The sequence below is a fragment of the Rhinolophus ferrumequinum genome, chromosome 3 (genome assembly GCF_004115265.2).
Source record: "Rhinolophus ferrumequinum isolate MPI-CBG mRhiFer1 chromosome 3, mRhiFer1_v1.p, whole genome shotgun sequence".
NCBI lineage: Eukaryota > Metazoa > Chordata > Mammalia > Chiroptera > Rhinolophidae > Rhinolophus > Rhinolophus ferrumequinum.
In genome coordinates this window covers 24,057,494-24,075,022 of record NC_046286.1, presented here as the reverse complement: position 1 = coordinate 24,075,022, position 17,529 = coordinate 24,057,494, and the positions used below count along the sequence as shown (strand labels likewise).

Sequence of the window (17,529 nt, the reverse complement as noted above, 5' to 3'; positions counted from 1 at the left end):
TATTTTTATGTCACCAGTTGTCAGCACTCCCATTGCTGGCAGTGGGATAGGTGTTGGCGACAAACTCAGTTGCTAACAATGGACACCTGCTAGTGATGCATATTTCTTTTTCTACTCTCTTGAAATATAGTCTCTTTAATTTTTGCACAAGATTTATTTTGCATCAAATAGTCTTACAGTCTTTAGCAGAAAAATCACATTATATATGTTGTAGTTCTAGCTCATATTAATTAAATGTGTGGATAAAAGTTTGTTACTTTTATATATAGAAAATGTAATCTCTGATGGTGGTTGTGGTTCCCCTGATATTTGTAATACAATTTTATGTACTTAGGTTTGTCTTTTTTTTTCTTTTTATAAGAACTGAAGAGAGATCTTTGTTACACATTTGAATTTTTAATTTGCACTTTGTATTTTAAATCTAGCTTAATTAGTTATTTTAAATAATTAAGTAGGCCTGAAAATTAGACACAAGTAATGTTAAAAACTTTCCCAGTTCAATTAATTCTAAAACCTTCGAAATTGACATTGAATTTTTTTCCCCTTGAGACCCTTAATTCTTTTAAATAACTTGACTATTAATTTCTAATGAACCACGGTTGCTAAGGAAAACTTATCTACGACTCCAGAATGTTGTGCATTTGTGCTCTGATGTATTTTTTTACTTTATAGCTAATTTTTAGCATACAGACATATAGCTGTGGAATAACTGCCATATTTAAAAGTTCCTAAGGTTTCTCCTTTTCCTCTGACATCCTGCCTATTGAATTAAATATCATGCAAAATAGCCCATATAAGGCAATATAGTTAAATAAAACCAGGCTAAATGGTTTCCTTTTCATGGTTTCCCAAAGTTGATAGCACACGTCCTTTTCCAAAATGAAGTAAAAGTAACACTACCAAAAAGCGGATGGACGCCTTCCTGATCTTGACAGATGGTTGTTTGGGAAACTGGCAGTACAGTGCTAAGAAAGAACTCGTTAATGTGCTCCATTGTGCCTGTGACTTGAGGAACTCGGCTCTTTTCTGAAGATCTTAGAATGGGGAATTGGTCTCTGGACCAAATGTCCCAACTTAGAGTGAACTACTTTAATGTAAAATATCCTTAATTGTTAGTATCCTGTTCAAAACCTTTGACCTAAGTTACTGGTAACTTGCTGAAGTGCTCCCATTACTGTATCATTAGGGTATTTGTTTCTCTGAAAACAAAATGAACTGTAAAAATTTGTCCCACACTGCAGTCAATCTAATGAACAGGTAGATTTCTTCAGTTTTAACTATTAGTTACGAATATCAAATGTACTATTTTCACTCTTTAGGTTTTTACCCGAAAACATGTAAGGCTATCATACTACAAGTGAATTTATTTGCTAACAGAAAATACTTTAAAACCACAATGGACTGTGAAATATGCAATCACTTAACTCCCAGGTAATTGGGTGGTTTGGGTGTAATAACCTTTATTAGGTAGTGCTCCTTTTCTTTTCTCTCTCTAAATATCTATAGTAGGATGTTGGTAAGTGGTCTTAAAATAAAACCTTTGAATTAAAAGGAAATCTGAACCCCTTCTATATTTTTACCATTAAATAATGCTTTTGTAAATTTGAATGGAAAACCACTTGTATGTATTGCTGCTGGGTTGTAGTTATGCCCTTGAGCTTAATTTAAAATATACTACGTAATAAAAAATTCATGAAGAATTCTAATAATAAAAAAAATAAATGGATTTCAAAGCTAGTACTTGGTGTGATATGTATCACTAGCTCAGTTTTCCAATGCCAGGTTTTTTGATCTTTTCTGATGCTATTTGTAAAATTCCTGCACAAACTGTGCCCAACTTAATCTGTTCTGGTCACCTCTGGAATATGTTATATTAAAGCTGGACTAGAGACTGAAAGCGGCCCTCCCCAAACATGTGAGTAAATGCCACAGTGATTTGAACAGCTCACTATCTATAGACAAGGGAAGCACGTTTGCTACAGTATTTGCTGCTTTGAGGTGGATAATTAGTGTCCAGTTCAAGTTGTTTACTCCTAGTTCATGATTGAAAACTTAGTATGGTCAGGTCCCTAAGCAGAAGGTCCATTTCATTTTGCTTGTTTGTTGTATGAGTAGACACACACAAAAAGAAGTTCAAGCTCACTGCTGTTCTTGTCTTTTCGTTTTCCAAAATTCTCAGCGTTTACTTTCCATTTTTGTTTCTGAATAATTGTAAAATCCAGCTTTTAAAAATAGCATTTCACATATATGCACTCCAAAAGTATTTTAGCATTTATCACAATCATTTGAAAGGGACAAATGCACAGATGTTTTCCTAGTTAAAATTCATTGCGTGTATTTTAGTTTGCCAGATCCTTACTTTGCTACTTTCAGTAGTTCAATTTGTTCACGCTTTCCAATTTTAAAATGGAAACCGAGTTCTCTCATTAGTTGATCACCTCTTTGGGGTGAATTCTGAGTATTCTGAGTCAGGGTGTTAGTGAGCTCCAATACAAAGCACCGTGCCTGCACTCACTGTGTCCCTCTGCATAATATTTCACTTGGCTAATAATGTTTTATTAAGTGAAAAGGACTCCATTCACTGGGAGGGAAGCACAGCTGGAAGCCACCAGTTCACATTTATTACTGTTGTTAGTTCTCCCCATCCCTCTGAAAGTAGCTTTCCAACTAAGACAATGGCATGAACTCTTAAAACCGATCATCGTTTATCAATGACTTTGTGTTTTTAACCCCTTGCAATATACCTGGTTTTTACAGGATTTCAAAATATGTAAAAATAACTTTTCTCTGAAAGCTTTAGGATTTTTTTTTTTCTTCAATGCCAGGGATTCCTACATTATAATACCAGGAGGGTCAAATTCTATATCTCATATTTTTCACTGGTCAGCAGTGTCACTCTGTCCTCAGTCGATGAACATTGTGGTCTGTCAACTCTTGTGCAGGTCCTGCCAGCTTTACACTGGGAGAGCTAGGGTGGGGATGGGAACTCTGCTGGGACGCAGTTCTCACAAGGGACGGCAAAGGGCTGTCCGGACATTGCACATTACATTCTAGACGTGGTATGGAATTGGAGTAGGCTCGTTAGGGAGTATTTCAACACAGACAAAACATATACTCTGAATTCCTTTGGAGTCCCAATCTATTACCTATGTAAAAGATGACAGTCTAAATGACGGTAAAAATTTGACTCGGGACTTTCACTATTTGAAAATAAATTACACTTCCATTCTTAAAAATAAAACAGAAACAATACTTTGAGATCACTGCCCTTGAATGTGGATCAAGCTGGAGGCCCAGAGGGCTGGAGGCCGGAGACCAGGGGCTGAAGCAGCTTGGAGATGGCAGATCACAGCTCTTAAGTCTGTGATAAGGAATGGTCTCCAGTAAACTCCACTGCAGAAACAATACAAAGAATACAAAGGTGGAGGCAGAGATGGGATATTTTGTGGTAGAAAAAGTTCTGGGTTGACATGGAGTAAATGCAAAGGGGGAGTATTTCTGAGTGGAAGAGATTTATAGACACTAAGAGTGCTGGAGAACTTGATTGTTTCTTGATTTTCGAAAAGCTGATGAAAAGATTAGCACAAAAAATCTTTATCTGACAGTGAACCTGATAACAGCAAATTAGAATCTGCTGAAAAATCAAGAGGCTTTGTCACAGTTATCAATGAGAATTAATGTTTCCCATGAAAGACTTGGGGCTGGCAATCCAACCAACCATAAATGTCCTCAGACTGTAATTGCTTTTTATGAAAAGAGTAATTTGGAATTTTTGTCCAGAAAACAAAGCTCAATATTGTCTGCATTGAGAGATATACATAATATAAATATATAAAACCAATCTGGATTTTTTTTTCCCCCAGTGTGAAAGAATACTTACGTTCTAGTAAAAAAATGAGTTTGATATATTCATTTAGCAATGGTGTTTGGGAAAATTGAGGGTTTTGTGTATCAGTCACATTAACAATAAATAAAAATATTCTATAGTTGCTTCATTTATCACAGACAATAATCAACATACTGCTCAACCTTGTTAGTGAACGAATGCAAACTAAAGGTGTTTCATATCTAATTTTAGAAAAACACTGCTCAATGCTAGAGAGCTTTCAGTGAAATAGCTACATTTTAATTATTGAAGACAGTATAAATTGATGTACCTCTTATACAAAAAAAAAAATGGAACTATGTCAAGCTATGAAAATGTATATACCCTTTGACCAAGTAAATCTCACTGCTGGGAATTTATACAAAAAAATCAAAAACCAAAGGGGGAAAAAGATCTATGTACATAAATACGCTGCAGTAATAGCAACAAATTAGGAATCAACCTAAATGTCCAGTAAAGGGAATGGGTTGGTCAGAGGTTTTTAAGTTGACAATTCAGCAGACTTTATAGTAGCATTTAATTATTTTTTTAAAAAGCAAGTTACAACATTGTATTTACACAATGATTAAAATTTTAGAGAAATGATGCTTTTGGGAAAAGATGAAGATGTATATAGTTGTTCACAGTGGAAAAATCAGGTGTCTGTTTTCTAATTTTGTCATGTTTTCATATCTCAAGAAATACATTCACATTATGAGACGCGTAAATCTTCTAAGTTCAAAATAATTTGGTACAGATATCTAAAAAAACCTGCTGCATGAAAGAGAATATAGGGAAAGGATCTTACTGTGATTCCTTTCATCCCGCTAAGCACATTGCTTGTCTAACACTAGTTGTGTAAGGGTATGGCACGTTGCTTGGCTAACACTAGCTGTGTAAGGGTATGTGCTGCTGCTTAAGGTAAAGAATTTCTAGTCAACCAGATGCCCTATGTGCCCAGGTGTTTCCACGCCTGACAAGGTCCAGGAAAGAAAGGTGATGCTTTTGCCCCTCACTGAGCACTTCCCGCCACATATGAAGTATTTATCCGCATAACAGTAAAAAATATATACATATTAGGTGCTAGATCCTAGTACAAGACAATTCAATCCAAAAATTTCTAGCAAGATAATTAAAATATCTCTACTTTTGTTATTCATAAAACTGATGACACTGGAATATTTTCATCATCTGAAACAACTTTCAGTATCAAATGAGTGGTTACGCCTAACATAAAGAACTAGTTAATACTTAAAATAGTGTTTTATCATTTTTACATCATCATTTGTAAGTGCTCTCAGGTTTCAACACTAATTAAACCTGCTTTCAGCATTTTGTTGCAGACTTTTGGAACCAGCTCCTTTAGAATGCTCTAACAGCTTGACGGCCTTGTCAGAGTTTTCAATATTTCTAAGCAGAGTCTCTAATCTTCTCTTAATTTTCTTCTGATCTTCAAGTGCACAGCCAATTACTATGGATTGAAACTTCTGGTCAACTGGCCCAGGTGGCACCTCAGACAGACACGCACCATACAGTGACATTAAATGACTCTTGGCATTTGCCAAGTCATCCAGAAACTTACTGACCACCTCATCGATAATCCTGGTGGCATGCTTCAGGGATTCTTGCTGCTGAGGGTTTCTGATTGTTTCTACTGAAACTTCAACAGTGAGGGTGCGTCCCATCAAACGGTTTGCAGTCAAATTTAATTCTTCTCTTTCTCCTAAACATAAGAGTTTGAAATATCAATCAATATGAGACATAAACTCGTCTTATGTTGAAGGGGTTCAGAACAGGCCTCCCCAAGATGTGCCACTTTGGCATGTGAATTATTTTGAGCAATCGAGACCCGGCAGCCTCACAAGAAACTTTTACCTGTTCCTTAAAGAATTTAAAGTAGGGGTCTTGCTCCTAATAAGCCTTATTACCAGAGATAGCTTTTTATAACCTACCCATAGGCAAGGCAAACTTCTAATTACTGAACATCTGCTTTAATTATCCTGCAAATCTCCCTCCTCCCCTCTGAAGCCCCAGGTGCCTCGTCTCATTCCTTAGTTCACACTGTTACACACACCTCATTTAACCTTTCTGTCTCTAAACCTCTTATGTATGTGGGGACTTTGACTCTCTCATGTATGTGGGGTTCCCATATGTACGTGTGTAATTTGATTATTTTTCTCTTGTTAATCTGTCTCATGTCAATTTAATTATTGGACCAGCTGAAAGAATCTATAAAGACAGAAAATGTCTTCCTCCCTCAACAATGTCAAGAACACTAAGGCTTTCATTTGTGGCTATATCTATTTTCTGTAATCACCTCTGCTATGAATTTTTTAAGGGTAGAAGTTAAAACTCTAGTATATTAGATTAACTGATATGGGGCGGCCTGTTAGCTCCTTTGGTTAGACTGTGGTGCTGATAACACCAAGGTTGCCGGTGCCATCCCCGCATGGGCCACTGTGAGCTGCGCCCTCCACAACTAGACTGAAACCACTACTTGACTTGGAGTTGATGGGTCCTGGAAAAACACACTTACAATAAATTTTTTTAAAAAGTTAAAAAAAAAAAGATTAACTGATGAAGTGTATTAGATTACAGAGAGAGGTTTTTGAATACCTTTCCCTGAAAGTCTTCATACATGGGATATCAGATGACTTCTCTAGTTGTCATGTTTGGAAAAGTTTGGGCAGGTATACATTTGTAACTGGGGTGGAGATCGAGTCTTAACACAGAGTGAATAGTGAGCGTAACTAGGGTTTTGTGCTGGTTCGATGTCCTGGATCTCTCCATAAGGATGTACAAGTAGAAGAGAAAAAATAGTTTCCCTCTGTCTTTGTGAGTGTTTGTCTGAGAACCCCTGTAATAAAAGACAGATTAACAAGAAAAACCAGACGTTTATTAGCATGTATATCTCACACATACATGAGAAACTGAGTAACTCTCTGAGATGGCCCGAGATATCACCTTAAATACCATCTTCAGCTAAAGACAAAAGAAAGATGTTGGGAAGCCAGGGAAGCCAGTTATGGGAGGTCAGGAAAAGCACAGTAAACAAGGGGAAGACTTCAGTACAGTAGGTGCCTTTTCCATTGTTAAGAGTTTCTTGTGATTTACTGTCCTGTCTTCCTGGTACGCAGAAGGAGACACCTTTACAAATGGAAATTTACTTTATAAATGTAAATTTCCCTTACAAAAGGGTAAGGTCTACTTTGTTTTCAGAACTTCTGTGTCTGCAGTGTCTCAAAAATAATCAGCTCAAAATAATCCTTCTGCCAGAGGCATATTTGGGGGTGGCATATTCTGCATGTTTGTCAGAAAACAATGCCCCAATTTTGACTGAGAAAACATAGCCATGACAGCGGAGAAAAAGCTGGCCTCCAAAGTAGGCAATGACTTCAGCCCCTCCAGTCACATGTAAGATGGCCAGTGGTCGAAGACGACCAGCACAGAGGCAATTATGGGAAAAAGGGCTCTGTCACCATCTCATTACTTATATGAAAAAGTCAGCAATCTCCTCTTTGTCCTGTTCTGCCACGTCCTTCCTAATTCATGGATCTGTGGCTGGAAAGTGAAGAACAGACCAGATCCTGACCTGGCTGTGGTCTGCCGTTAGACAGCACACTTCCTGCACCAGCTACCGGGCCCACGGGGTTGTCCTGTGAAGCACCAAAGGAGCTAAAGTAGGAAGCCCACTGCCAATGAAACAAAATCACAAGTGGTCTGTTCCTCCATGGGCAGTCATGCTTTTCACATGAAAAGGATAGCACATTGTTACATTCATGGGGTTTTACTGGGTCTATGACTTATTTTCTCTGCATTCCCCCCCTTCCTCTCTTTAAGTTACACATCAGTTCATCTCCTTTTGTCTTTACTCCTTTGCTTCCAATTTCATCTCTTCCCTCTGCTTTTACATCTACATTCCAGTAACTTCTGTAGAACTGAAGTTAGGAGTGTGAACCTGAGGCCAATACTTGGTCTCACTGCTTGGGACCAGCTCTTCTGCCAAAGGAGCTTTTTCCTACCGCTTGCAGCCGTGGACTTGGGGTAGAGAGTACAAGGGAAAAAAGATCTCTGGGTAACTGACAGCTGCAGCTGCTGCCCTCTGTGCACATGAAATGCTGAAACCTAGAGTACTCATACCACACGTCAAGCAAAAATGGACCCACACTTATCGTAAACCCCTTAAAGGGCGTAAAAGACGAGCCCCCATCTGTGGCAACAGCTCTCACCGTCGCTGATCTGCCTCATGTCCTGGCTATTTTGGATACTGTGGATCATTTCTAGGAGGATTTCTTTCTCTTGCTCAACAGCACTTGCTGCTTCTCTCAAAGCTTCCACCCTGCATGAATTGGGAAAACACAACAGTTACTATTTGGAAGGTTAGTTTTCCTCATCTTGCTATCATTCAATCCAACTCTAGTTTAAAGATTAGGAACACTTTTCAAAAAGTCTTTATTCCCTTTTATTTTTCATTCTTTCAGCTTTCTATTCTTTTTTATTCCACTTAACCCCACTCCCATTTTCCTCCCTGCTCACAGGGCAGTCATTCTATATGTTTATTTGTTCTTGCAAAATATGTATTTATGTATTCATCTATTTTCAATTTACTTATATCTCATTGTTTCTTTTTTTCACTCAGCATTATTTTATTAAGAACCATCCAGGTTCCTACGTGTACATCTATCTAATCAGTAGCTTCTAGTTGCATAAGACTCCACGTGTATACCCGCCTGACTTTACCTCCACTCTCCCAGCGGAGACACTACCTTGTTCCCCAGCTATTCATCACCACAAACAACACTTCAGTGAATACATGTCCCCTTAGAGACCTGAATGAGAATCTTCTTAGGATAGATCCCAAGACCCTCCGTCGGACTCAGTACTAGGACTGCTCTCTAGAACGGCTGTGCCAGGCCATAGCACAGGAGTCCCTGTATCCCCACAACACAACAAATACTCAGCATCTTCCAATTTTCTAACTACTTGTTGCCAGTCTAGTAAGTGTACAGTGATACGTCAGTATTTAATTTGCATTTATTTCATAAATAATTTTGCACATCTCTTTGTATCCTTGTTAGCCTGTTCATAGCCTTTGCCTATTTTGGTTTTTCTTTTTTGAACAGGTGTTACTGTCCTCTTGTTGATCTGGATACTCAGGGTATTAACCCCTTGTTGGGTACAGACAATGCAACCATCTTCTCCCATCCTATCATATATAAACTTTGGGATATCCTTTGCTCGTGTACTTACCACACACACATGAACACACCCAGTCACTAAAGAAGTAGGCTGTGGTATCGTGAGAGCAAGAGAAAAAATAATATCCTCGACATGTAAAGTGCTCTGTTTCCAGTGTACTCTCTTGCTATATATTACACTGCAACTAAACAAGTTGCCAGCTTTTCCAAAATAAATAGTGACAGACCTATCCCTAGGACTCAGATGGTCTTAGAAACATGAGATCACCGAAGATCTAGGCCTGATTTCTGCCTTAAGTGGGAAGGAACAGCTTCACCAATGTTTTAGCATCGGTCCATTACATACATGACTTTTCCCCAACAGTGACCCGCCTGTTATACTCCAAAATAACAACTGATGGGCAGCAGAGTCACAAGGTCTCTTTATTCATCGAGATACTAAATATATGTTGGATTTTGTGTTTATAAGAGGCAGTAAAAGCAAAGAGCTGGTAAGGACCTTATGTGACAAATTTGGCTAGAAAACACAATTAAAAAAAAATCTATAAAATAGTAACAATACAGTGTCAGGCCATCTTCCAGCACGATTCATTATGTACTTACACATTTTACATTGGCAAACTCTCAGATAAACTAGGGCCAAGTACATATGAAAGATACTGAGTTGGTACTAATATGAAATATTTATGCTAAAAACACAAACCATGACTCTAGTGTTTAAATGACACAGATGAACCATGTGATTGGTAAATGAGAAGATGCTGAAAGAAGAGATTAATTTTTCAACACTCGAGTTTGAATTCAAATGTAGGATGATAAAGAACTGAATCTTATTCTAAAAAGGAAGGTTTCATTTACAATAATTAAATTACAATAGTAGGTTCATGGAGTTGTAAACAAAAAATGGTTTAAAAGGAGACACTCTAGGAAAAATATAATCTGTCATATGAATAAGTATTTTGTCATTAAATGAGACCAAATATAGAGGAAATTAGATGGAACTTCTAAGTTTTGGGTTTTTTTCCCACAAGGCTAGGAAGTGAGGGCATTTTCCCTATGAAAAAAAGATTTCAACTTTTACAGAACTTCTTATATACGTTTTTACGTATACTTTTTTCTTATCACAGCAAAGGTAAATGGTCATTCTTCAGAACCAACGGTTTTTTTGTTTTGTTTTGCACCCTGGACCTTTCATTTACTATTTCCTCTTCTACAACATTCTTTATCCTTAACCCTTGTCTACTGGGTCATCCTTTTTGAAAACCCAATCCTTTTGGCAGGAACTGTTTCCTTAATAAATTCCCCCTTCCTCTTCCTCGAGGCAATCAATATCTCACTTGGCACTGTACATCTGCCTAGTGTATGGACTACATCATATTTAAAATGTTTTCTTTTAAAAAGCTGAACCTAGATGTCTACTTAACTTGTTTAAGTAATATTAGTACTGTTTATCAGCTATTGGTATCCTTCACTTCAACTCACACACAATCTTTTAGTCTACAACCTTTCCATTAGTTCCACTGTGAGCCATTAAATCTTCGAATATCCCGTCCCCCGTTCCACTGTTTTCTTCTGGACACAGGATAGACAAGCATTGAGCCATCTCACTTTATCCTTCAAACATCATTTGACAACACTTCTCTTAGTGGGGAGGGGCAATTCTGCTTTTATTAACAGATCCTGGAAGCAGCTACAAGTCCAAATTGGGAAAGAACTTAGCCGCACATCAAGGCTGGCGTGGGCTGTGCTCCTGGCAAACTCTCTGCATGAACTCACAACTAAGCCGGCTGTAACAAAAATAAATTACAGTCAGAATATTCCTATGAGGACAAAACTGAAGGCACTGATCCTCAGCTAGTCCTCAGCCTCGGTATCAAAGGACAAATTGTTGGGAGACTTAAGAGAGACCCAACAGTGATTTCACCAGACTGTGGCTCCTACTGCGCCAGCTAATACAGTGCACAGTATAAACTGCAATGGCTTTTCAGTCCAGCCGTTCAAACCAGCGCTGCCACTTACTTGCTGTGTGACCTCGAGTAGTTACTTACACTCTCCTCGCCTTCATCTTCCTCATCTATGAAACAGGGGTAATGAGATGGTGGTTGTGATTGAAGGAAGCAAAGCAAAGAATTGAACACGGTGACTGTCAACATCGACTAAAAATATTATACATATATATGAGTTAATACATGTAACATGTCCAGAATTGGTGGTGGCAAACATTAACTTCGTATTTATTCTATACCAAACATTAGGGACTCAGGCTTATCAATCATAAGCATTTGTGCTTTCATACAAAAGAGGTAAAATGGCAAATGCTCCTATCATGGATTTATTTGAAAGAAATAATTTCTAAAACAGGTTCTCAAAATCGTAGTCCTGTCTCTTATTCAATACTCTGGTATCAAAAGAATATAATAGTGCTTACCTATATTTTAGGCACTGTAAGATTTGAAGGCTTTTCCTAATCATAACCAAAATATGAAATTACATTCACTATTGAGACCCTTTGGTGTAAACGTGGGACTGGCGTTTAGTGTTAATAGCTACTAATCAGTAGTGTGGCCTTAGGCAAGCCACAGAGTCCCTCTAGACCTCAGCTCCTTCAGGTCTAAAAGAGATAACATCTTCCTTCTTCCTACCTCAAAGGATTGTGTAAGCTTCAAATGACAATGTTTATGAAAAGTGCTCTTTTAAATTACAGGCTGTTATACAATATTAACTATGACGCCATCTTGTTTTATGACTCCTGGGACATTGGCACACCCTAAGAAACTTGAAGCAACAGGAAGCTTTCAGCCAGCCACATGATCCCCATCATCCCCCTACCCCACCCCTTCCGCCCCGGGCTGGTAAGTAAGCCATTGCAAATGGCTGCTAAGAGGGGGAGGGAGCCACAATATGATCAGTTGGCGCAAATCTGTGAACAGCCAATCTCCCGTTCAGCCATTTTTCCCCCGTTGCCATTCTCCACAACCTATGTCCCATCTTCATTACCATCCAGAGCCTTCTAGGAGCCACTCAATACCTGGAACACAGTGGGTTTTCAATATTTACTGAATTAAACACCAATTTAAAATGAATTTTCACCTCTTCTATTAAAATCATATATACATCCATATACTATCCCCACATTTTAAATATGACATATTTAACATTAAGAAAATTCAGCAATAAAGTATTAAGCTCTATGCCCAGTCTTCCTGGGTTCTAGCCATGTGATATTGGACAACTCATTTCACTTACTAACCCTCAATTTCTCATCAAGAAAATCGAAGTAATAATAACTTCCAAAGGCATGGGGACTGACATATAGTCAGTGATCATTAAATGAATAAATGTGAACATGTATTATTTATAAATTACGATAACTGCTAAAAAAAAAGTAACAATGATAAGTAAGGTGTTTTGAGCCACTGATGAATGCAAAAATCAGACATCATTCAGAATTGGTTAATGAAAATCAGGAGATCTAAAGGAATCACCTTTTTAGCAGGAATCAAAACAGACTAGTGTTATGGTAATATGTTAGAAAACAAATGGAATTTCTTTAACAATTTGTAGACTGCTGCCAAACATCTTAAAGCATTTTAAACATCATGTACACCTGTTCAAACTCAATGACATAATGCATTTAGCATAATTCTGTTTTCAGTTTCATACAGAAAAAGTTTCTACCAAAATTGACAAAATTAGTACTGAAAAGGAACTATAAATGCAAGGTTCTAAGTATAAACTACAGTGGTACCTCAGTTTTCAAACGTAATCCACGAGTTCTGAAATGTTCGCAAACAGCCGACAGCTAGGCGCCTCAAGATCTTGCACTCAGCGGAAGCCGTGTGACATATTCGACTTCTGAGTTGTGATCGAAAATCGAAGCATTTACTTCCGGGTTTACAGCGTTCATAAACCAAACTGTTCGTCAACGGAGACGTTGGAAAATCGAGGTACCAATGTACTTAATACACTGCTTTATTAATCATCTTTAATATGAAATTAACAGTTTTCTAGTTTTTAACAATGTAGAGCTCTGTGACACTGTCCCTTACTCTAGTTTTCAATACTGTAGTTCTCTGTTACATTATCCACGTGGTTTCAAATAAACTTTAGTGGATGGGCATTCGCATTTTCTCTATTTTTACTTACTTTCTGAAACAGTTCCTTAGTTTTTCGGTTAATATTATTAATACTTACTTTTTTTTAATTAAAGTTTATTGGGGTGACAATTGTTAGTCAAGTTACATAGGTTTCAGGTGTACAATTCTGTAATACATCATCTATACATCCCATTGTGCATTCACCACCCAGAGTCAGTTCTCCTTCCATCACCATATATTTGATCCCTTTTACCCTCATCTACCACACCTTTCCTTCAATATTACTTAAAGAAAGCAAAGCTTACAAAAGTTTAAAATTACGAGAAAAGTCCTTAAAATGAACATATTAATCAGTCTTTCCTCCTCAGCTCAAGGGTTAAAAACGTTATATTTTAATGACCTGTACAGAGTCATCAGAATTTACTTTATATTAATCAACATTAAAATATAATAATACTCAAAACCAGAGGCTTTTAGAGATGAAAACTTGACTGCATTTGTACCTATCACACACAGAAATTATTCCAGTCTGAGGACAATGACTCAGCTTGAAGACGGAGGGGCAACACCCTCACTGCTTTAAAGAAAAATACTTTCTGATTAGGGGAGAGAGAGACACCTGATATGGTTGAGAACATGCCCTCAAAGTTCTAAAGACCTGGGGACATGCGTGTGTTGCTTGTTATGCTTTTATATAAAAATAAACATTCTTCAGAAGGACAATACATAGCTGAGGGCACTGATCTCTAGTTTTGCTCCACTTTCTCTGGGGGGGGGGGTGGGAGTTGATGTAAAAATATTAATGTTAAAAGTAATGGGGAAACATTACTTTTGTCTCATTCCATTTGTCTCTTTGAGCAGAATCCAGAATGTGGTTTTGGCTCATGTTTGTCTAACAGCTGCCATCCATGAAATCATTGTGGGTGGAGTTTCTCATATTCTCACTCCTTTCTTGTGGTAGTAATAATAATAAGTGCCTCATTTGCTAAGATATACTGTGGTTGTTAATACACTTCCTTGGAAAATAGACACCTCTTCTTGCTTTGGTATATTAATCGATGGAGATACAGACAGTGCAATGCTTCTTAAAATTTCTGGCTCACATACTCCTATACTCACCCAGAACCTGGAGAAAATTATGAAAGAAAATTCTGTGTAGTTTCTGGGAGTTGTGGGTGCGTTCATAAGATTTTCATTTAACTACATCTGCACACAATTTACACAGTAACTTTAGTGACACAAAAGTTTATAGGAAGTACATAAAAGTTTTTCATACACTGTTAAAGGAAAAAAAGTACTTCCAAAATTTAACATAAATTATTTAGAAATTCTATACAAGCCTACCACAATGTTAATCATTTACTAAAATCTTAATCAGTTAAGAGGGAATAACTGTGACTATCTTATGCTTTCAGGCCAATGTCTAGCACTTTCAAGATGTCAGCACAGTGTCTACTATGGAAGGAGACTAAAGTTAGTGCTGAATACAGTATGTGGGGTTATGGGGAAAAGGGAAGCTGCGGTGTCTTTATTCCACAAAGTACATAGCTATCCTTCACCCAGCAGCCCATTTGTCCTTCTTCTCTCTAATCCCTACTATCAGATGGATTCCTGCATTTTTACACTTTTTTTTTTTGCTCTGAAGTGTTCTGGAGCAAAGAACTGATCAGTCACATAGGGGACCGCTAAACTACTGCTTCTCTTAAAAATGCATAATAGGAAAGTAAGTTAAAAACATTTGGGAAGACCGTATACCGGCACACAGAAGGTTCTAGAAGTTCTGTAGACTCGGAGTGTCACTGTCCCTAATCTCAAATGACGTCACTGAACTTTTATCTTTCCTTATTTTTCTCCGCTCCCAAACGTTCAGGTCTGTCAAGGAACATGTGGCCGCCAATAACGCGCTCACAGATTTTGCTTAAGTCGAATGCGTTTCCTCTCAAGCGAGGAAAGGAAAATCCACCATGAAAACAAAACTGCACCATCTCCATAGAAAACAAGTCCCAAGCAAGCAGCTCCCCTTGCTGCAGCCTGCCCGGGGGCTGTGCCCGGGCCGCCCCGCCGCGCACGGCCCCGGCCAGCGAACCCGCCGCCGCCTCACCTGAGCTCCAGCTGGTCCAGGCTCTCCAGCAGGCGGCTCGAGCGGTCGGCCATGGAGGAGGAGCGGCAGAAGCGCCCCTCGTTGGCTTTCGCGTTGATCTTCGCTTGAGCCATCTGAGCCTCTGAGGCGGGGCGGTCGAGAGGTCACCGGCCTCTCCGGTGGCTGGGAGTGGAGAGCTCCCGCGGCCGCAGGCGTCGCCGTCACCGCGCGGGGCGCCCGCCTCCCTCTGACGCCCGCGGGGGGCGGCCCGACAGGACGCCAATACCGCCGCTGCCGCGTGGCCAAACAAGGACAGGCGCGCCGCGCGCCCGCGGGGCTCGGGGGCTGCAGAGCCCGCTAGGGGCAGCTGCCGCGGCTGCGGGAGGGCACTAGCTGTCACCGGGGCTCGAGGATGGGCCCTTAGGGTTAGGGGGCCTGAGGAGCAAAACCAGGCGGCCTCTGAGATACCTGGAAGGACGAACGCACCAGGCGGAGGCCCTACCGTGATCCGCGCGGGTCCTTCTCTGCGGACCCTGGAACCCAAACCGATGCGGAGAAGCACAAAACGCCCCGCCCCCATCCCCGCCACCCCTACCTCCGTGAGGCGTCGATTCTCTGTGCAGCCCCCGCCAAACCACCTCCCTACACGCTGAGGGACCTAACGGTAAGCTGTGGATGTGTTACTCGGTGATGGCTTCGCTTAATTTCTCCCAGCCCCCGTAATTCACAGCAAACACCAAAAACGTTAAGTCCATGGATATGTGGAGAAAAGGTCCCTTTGTGAAAAGCCATTTAGTACAGTTCCTCGTCAGTCCATACTTGCTTGACCTGCCCTGTTACCACTTTCCAGAAATGAGAATGATAGCCTGATAACACCACTTAAGGTATAAGGGAAAAAAGAAAAAGTGACCCCATCTTTCTCTTTCCAGCTGGATGTAGGAAGCAAGGGAATTTATAATAATACTTCATTTCTACCCATTCTAACAAAGGAATTTTTAATGAGTTTTTTTCCTATTAAAAATGATTTCGGTTGGAATTTGGGTGAAATAATTGGTATGAAGGCCATTTCACACCCAATTTATGTAAATCTGTCAAGAATGAAAAGATGCAATAGATCACTAGGTCAGATATAAAGGTCAGTAAAAGTGGGGTAGAGCTGGGAGTACAAAGATTTATATACTTAAAACCGGTGATTTGCTCCCATCTCATAGCTATACTTCATATTGTGAGGATGAAAATGAACAAGGAACATAAAATGATACATAACAGTTTAAAGCTGAATCACAACCTTTAATCTGAGATCAAAGCCATTTAAATACTTGAACAGAGGTGAGGCCCTTCAATCTGGATCCCAATTCCCTCTAAACTCAATCTAAACACTAATACACTATTGGTGTAGGGGATTACTTGACCTCATTAAATATATTTTGTCATATCATGACACATACTTGGAATCTGAAGACATTTTGTGGTTTAAAAGTCTATCAAGTAATTTTAGAATCATCCTGGACTCTTTTTTCCCCTCATATACTAGACCCAATCCGTAAGTAAATCCCGTCAGCTCTACCTTCAATTCAGATTGTGTCCAAATTCGTCCCCGCAATTCCACTGCCACCACTCTGGTCCCAGCCACCATCAATTCTCACCTGGATCGTACTGCAATATCCTCCTGTCTGGTCTTCCTGCATTTACTCTTGCCTCTCATATATATTCTCAATACAGTTAACTACCGTAATCCTTTGAAATAAGGCAGATCACACCACTTATTCTCAGAAACCTTCAATGGCTCATTTCAGAGTAAAAGCCAAGGACCACAGAAAGGCCTCAGCAACTTCACCTATTACTCTCTTAGCTCATACTAGCATTCCTGCTTTTTCATGGGTATATCAAGCTGACCTCTAGACCTTATCACCCTCCATCTGGCACTTTTTTCCTCATACATATTTGCTCACTCAGGTCTTTGCTCAAGTTCACCTGGTCAGGATCCTTCCTGACCACCCTATTAAAAATAGCAAGCCCTCTGCCCCCACACTTTTCTTCCCTTCCCCATTTTCCTTCATGACATATCAACGATTGGATACACTTACTTATTATCTATGATAACACTATCCAAACTCCTCTCTCCCAAAGTGTGCTCCATAGCAGAGCAATGAGGACTTTGTTTTGCTCACTGGTGTATCTCAAGTGCTTAGAGCAGTCACTGGCACATGGTAAGTACTCAATAAATATTTTGAGTGCGTGAATGAGTGAATAAATGAATGATGTACGGAAAAGATAGGATCTTTGTCG

At 39.3% G+C, this 17,529-nt stretch overlaps 2 protein-coding genes across 2 annotated transcripts in view; one reads left to right on the top strand and one right to left on the bottom strand.

Moving 5' to 3' along the window:
- RAB23 (RAB23, member RAS oncogene family) overlaps nucleotides 1–13,267 on the top strand; it is a 38,327-nt gene extending 25,060 nt beyond the window's left edge. The window contains exon 7 of the mRNA XM_033097448.1: nucleotides 11,768–13,267. Within this exon, the coding sequence (XP_032953339.1) occupies nucleotides 11,768–11,874 (107 nt within the window). The 3' untranslated portion in view covers nucleotides 11,875–13,267. The remainder of the gene's footprint in view (nucleotides 1–11,767) is intronic.
- BAG2 (BAG cochaperone 2) lies at nucleotides 41–15,530 on the bottom strand. The gene is made up of 3 exons (XM_033097462.1): nucleotides 15,262–15,530; nucleotides 8,095–8,204; nucleotides 41–5,588 (listed from the first exon to the last, which is right to left on the bottom strand). Exons 1-3 carry the CDS (start codon nucleotides 15,372–15,374, stop codon nucleotides 5,176–5,178), a joined length of 636 nt encoding a protein of 211 aa, XP_032953353.1. The 5' UTR covers nucleotides 15,375–15,530; the 3' UTR covers nucleotides 41–5,175.
- Nucleotides 15,531–17,529: the final 1,999 nt, after the last annotated feature.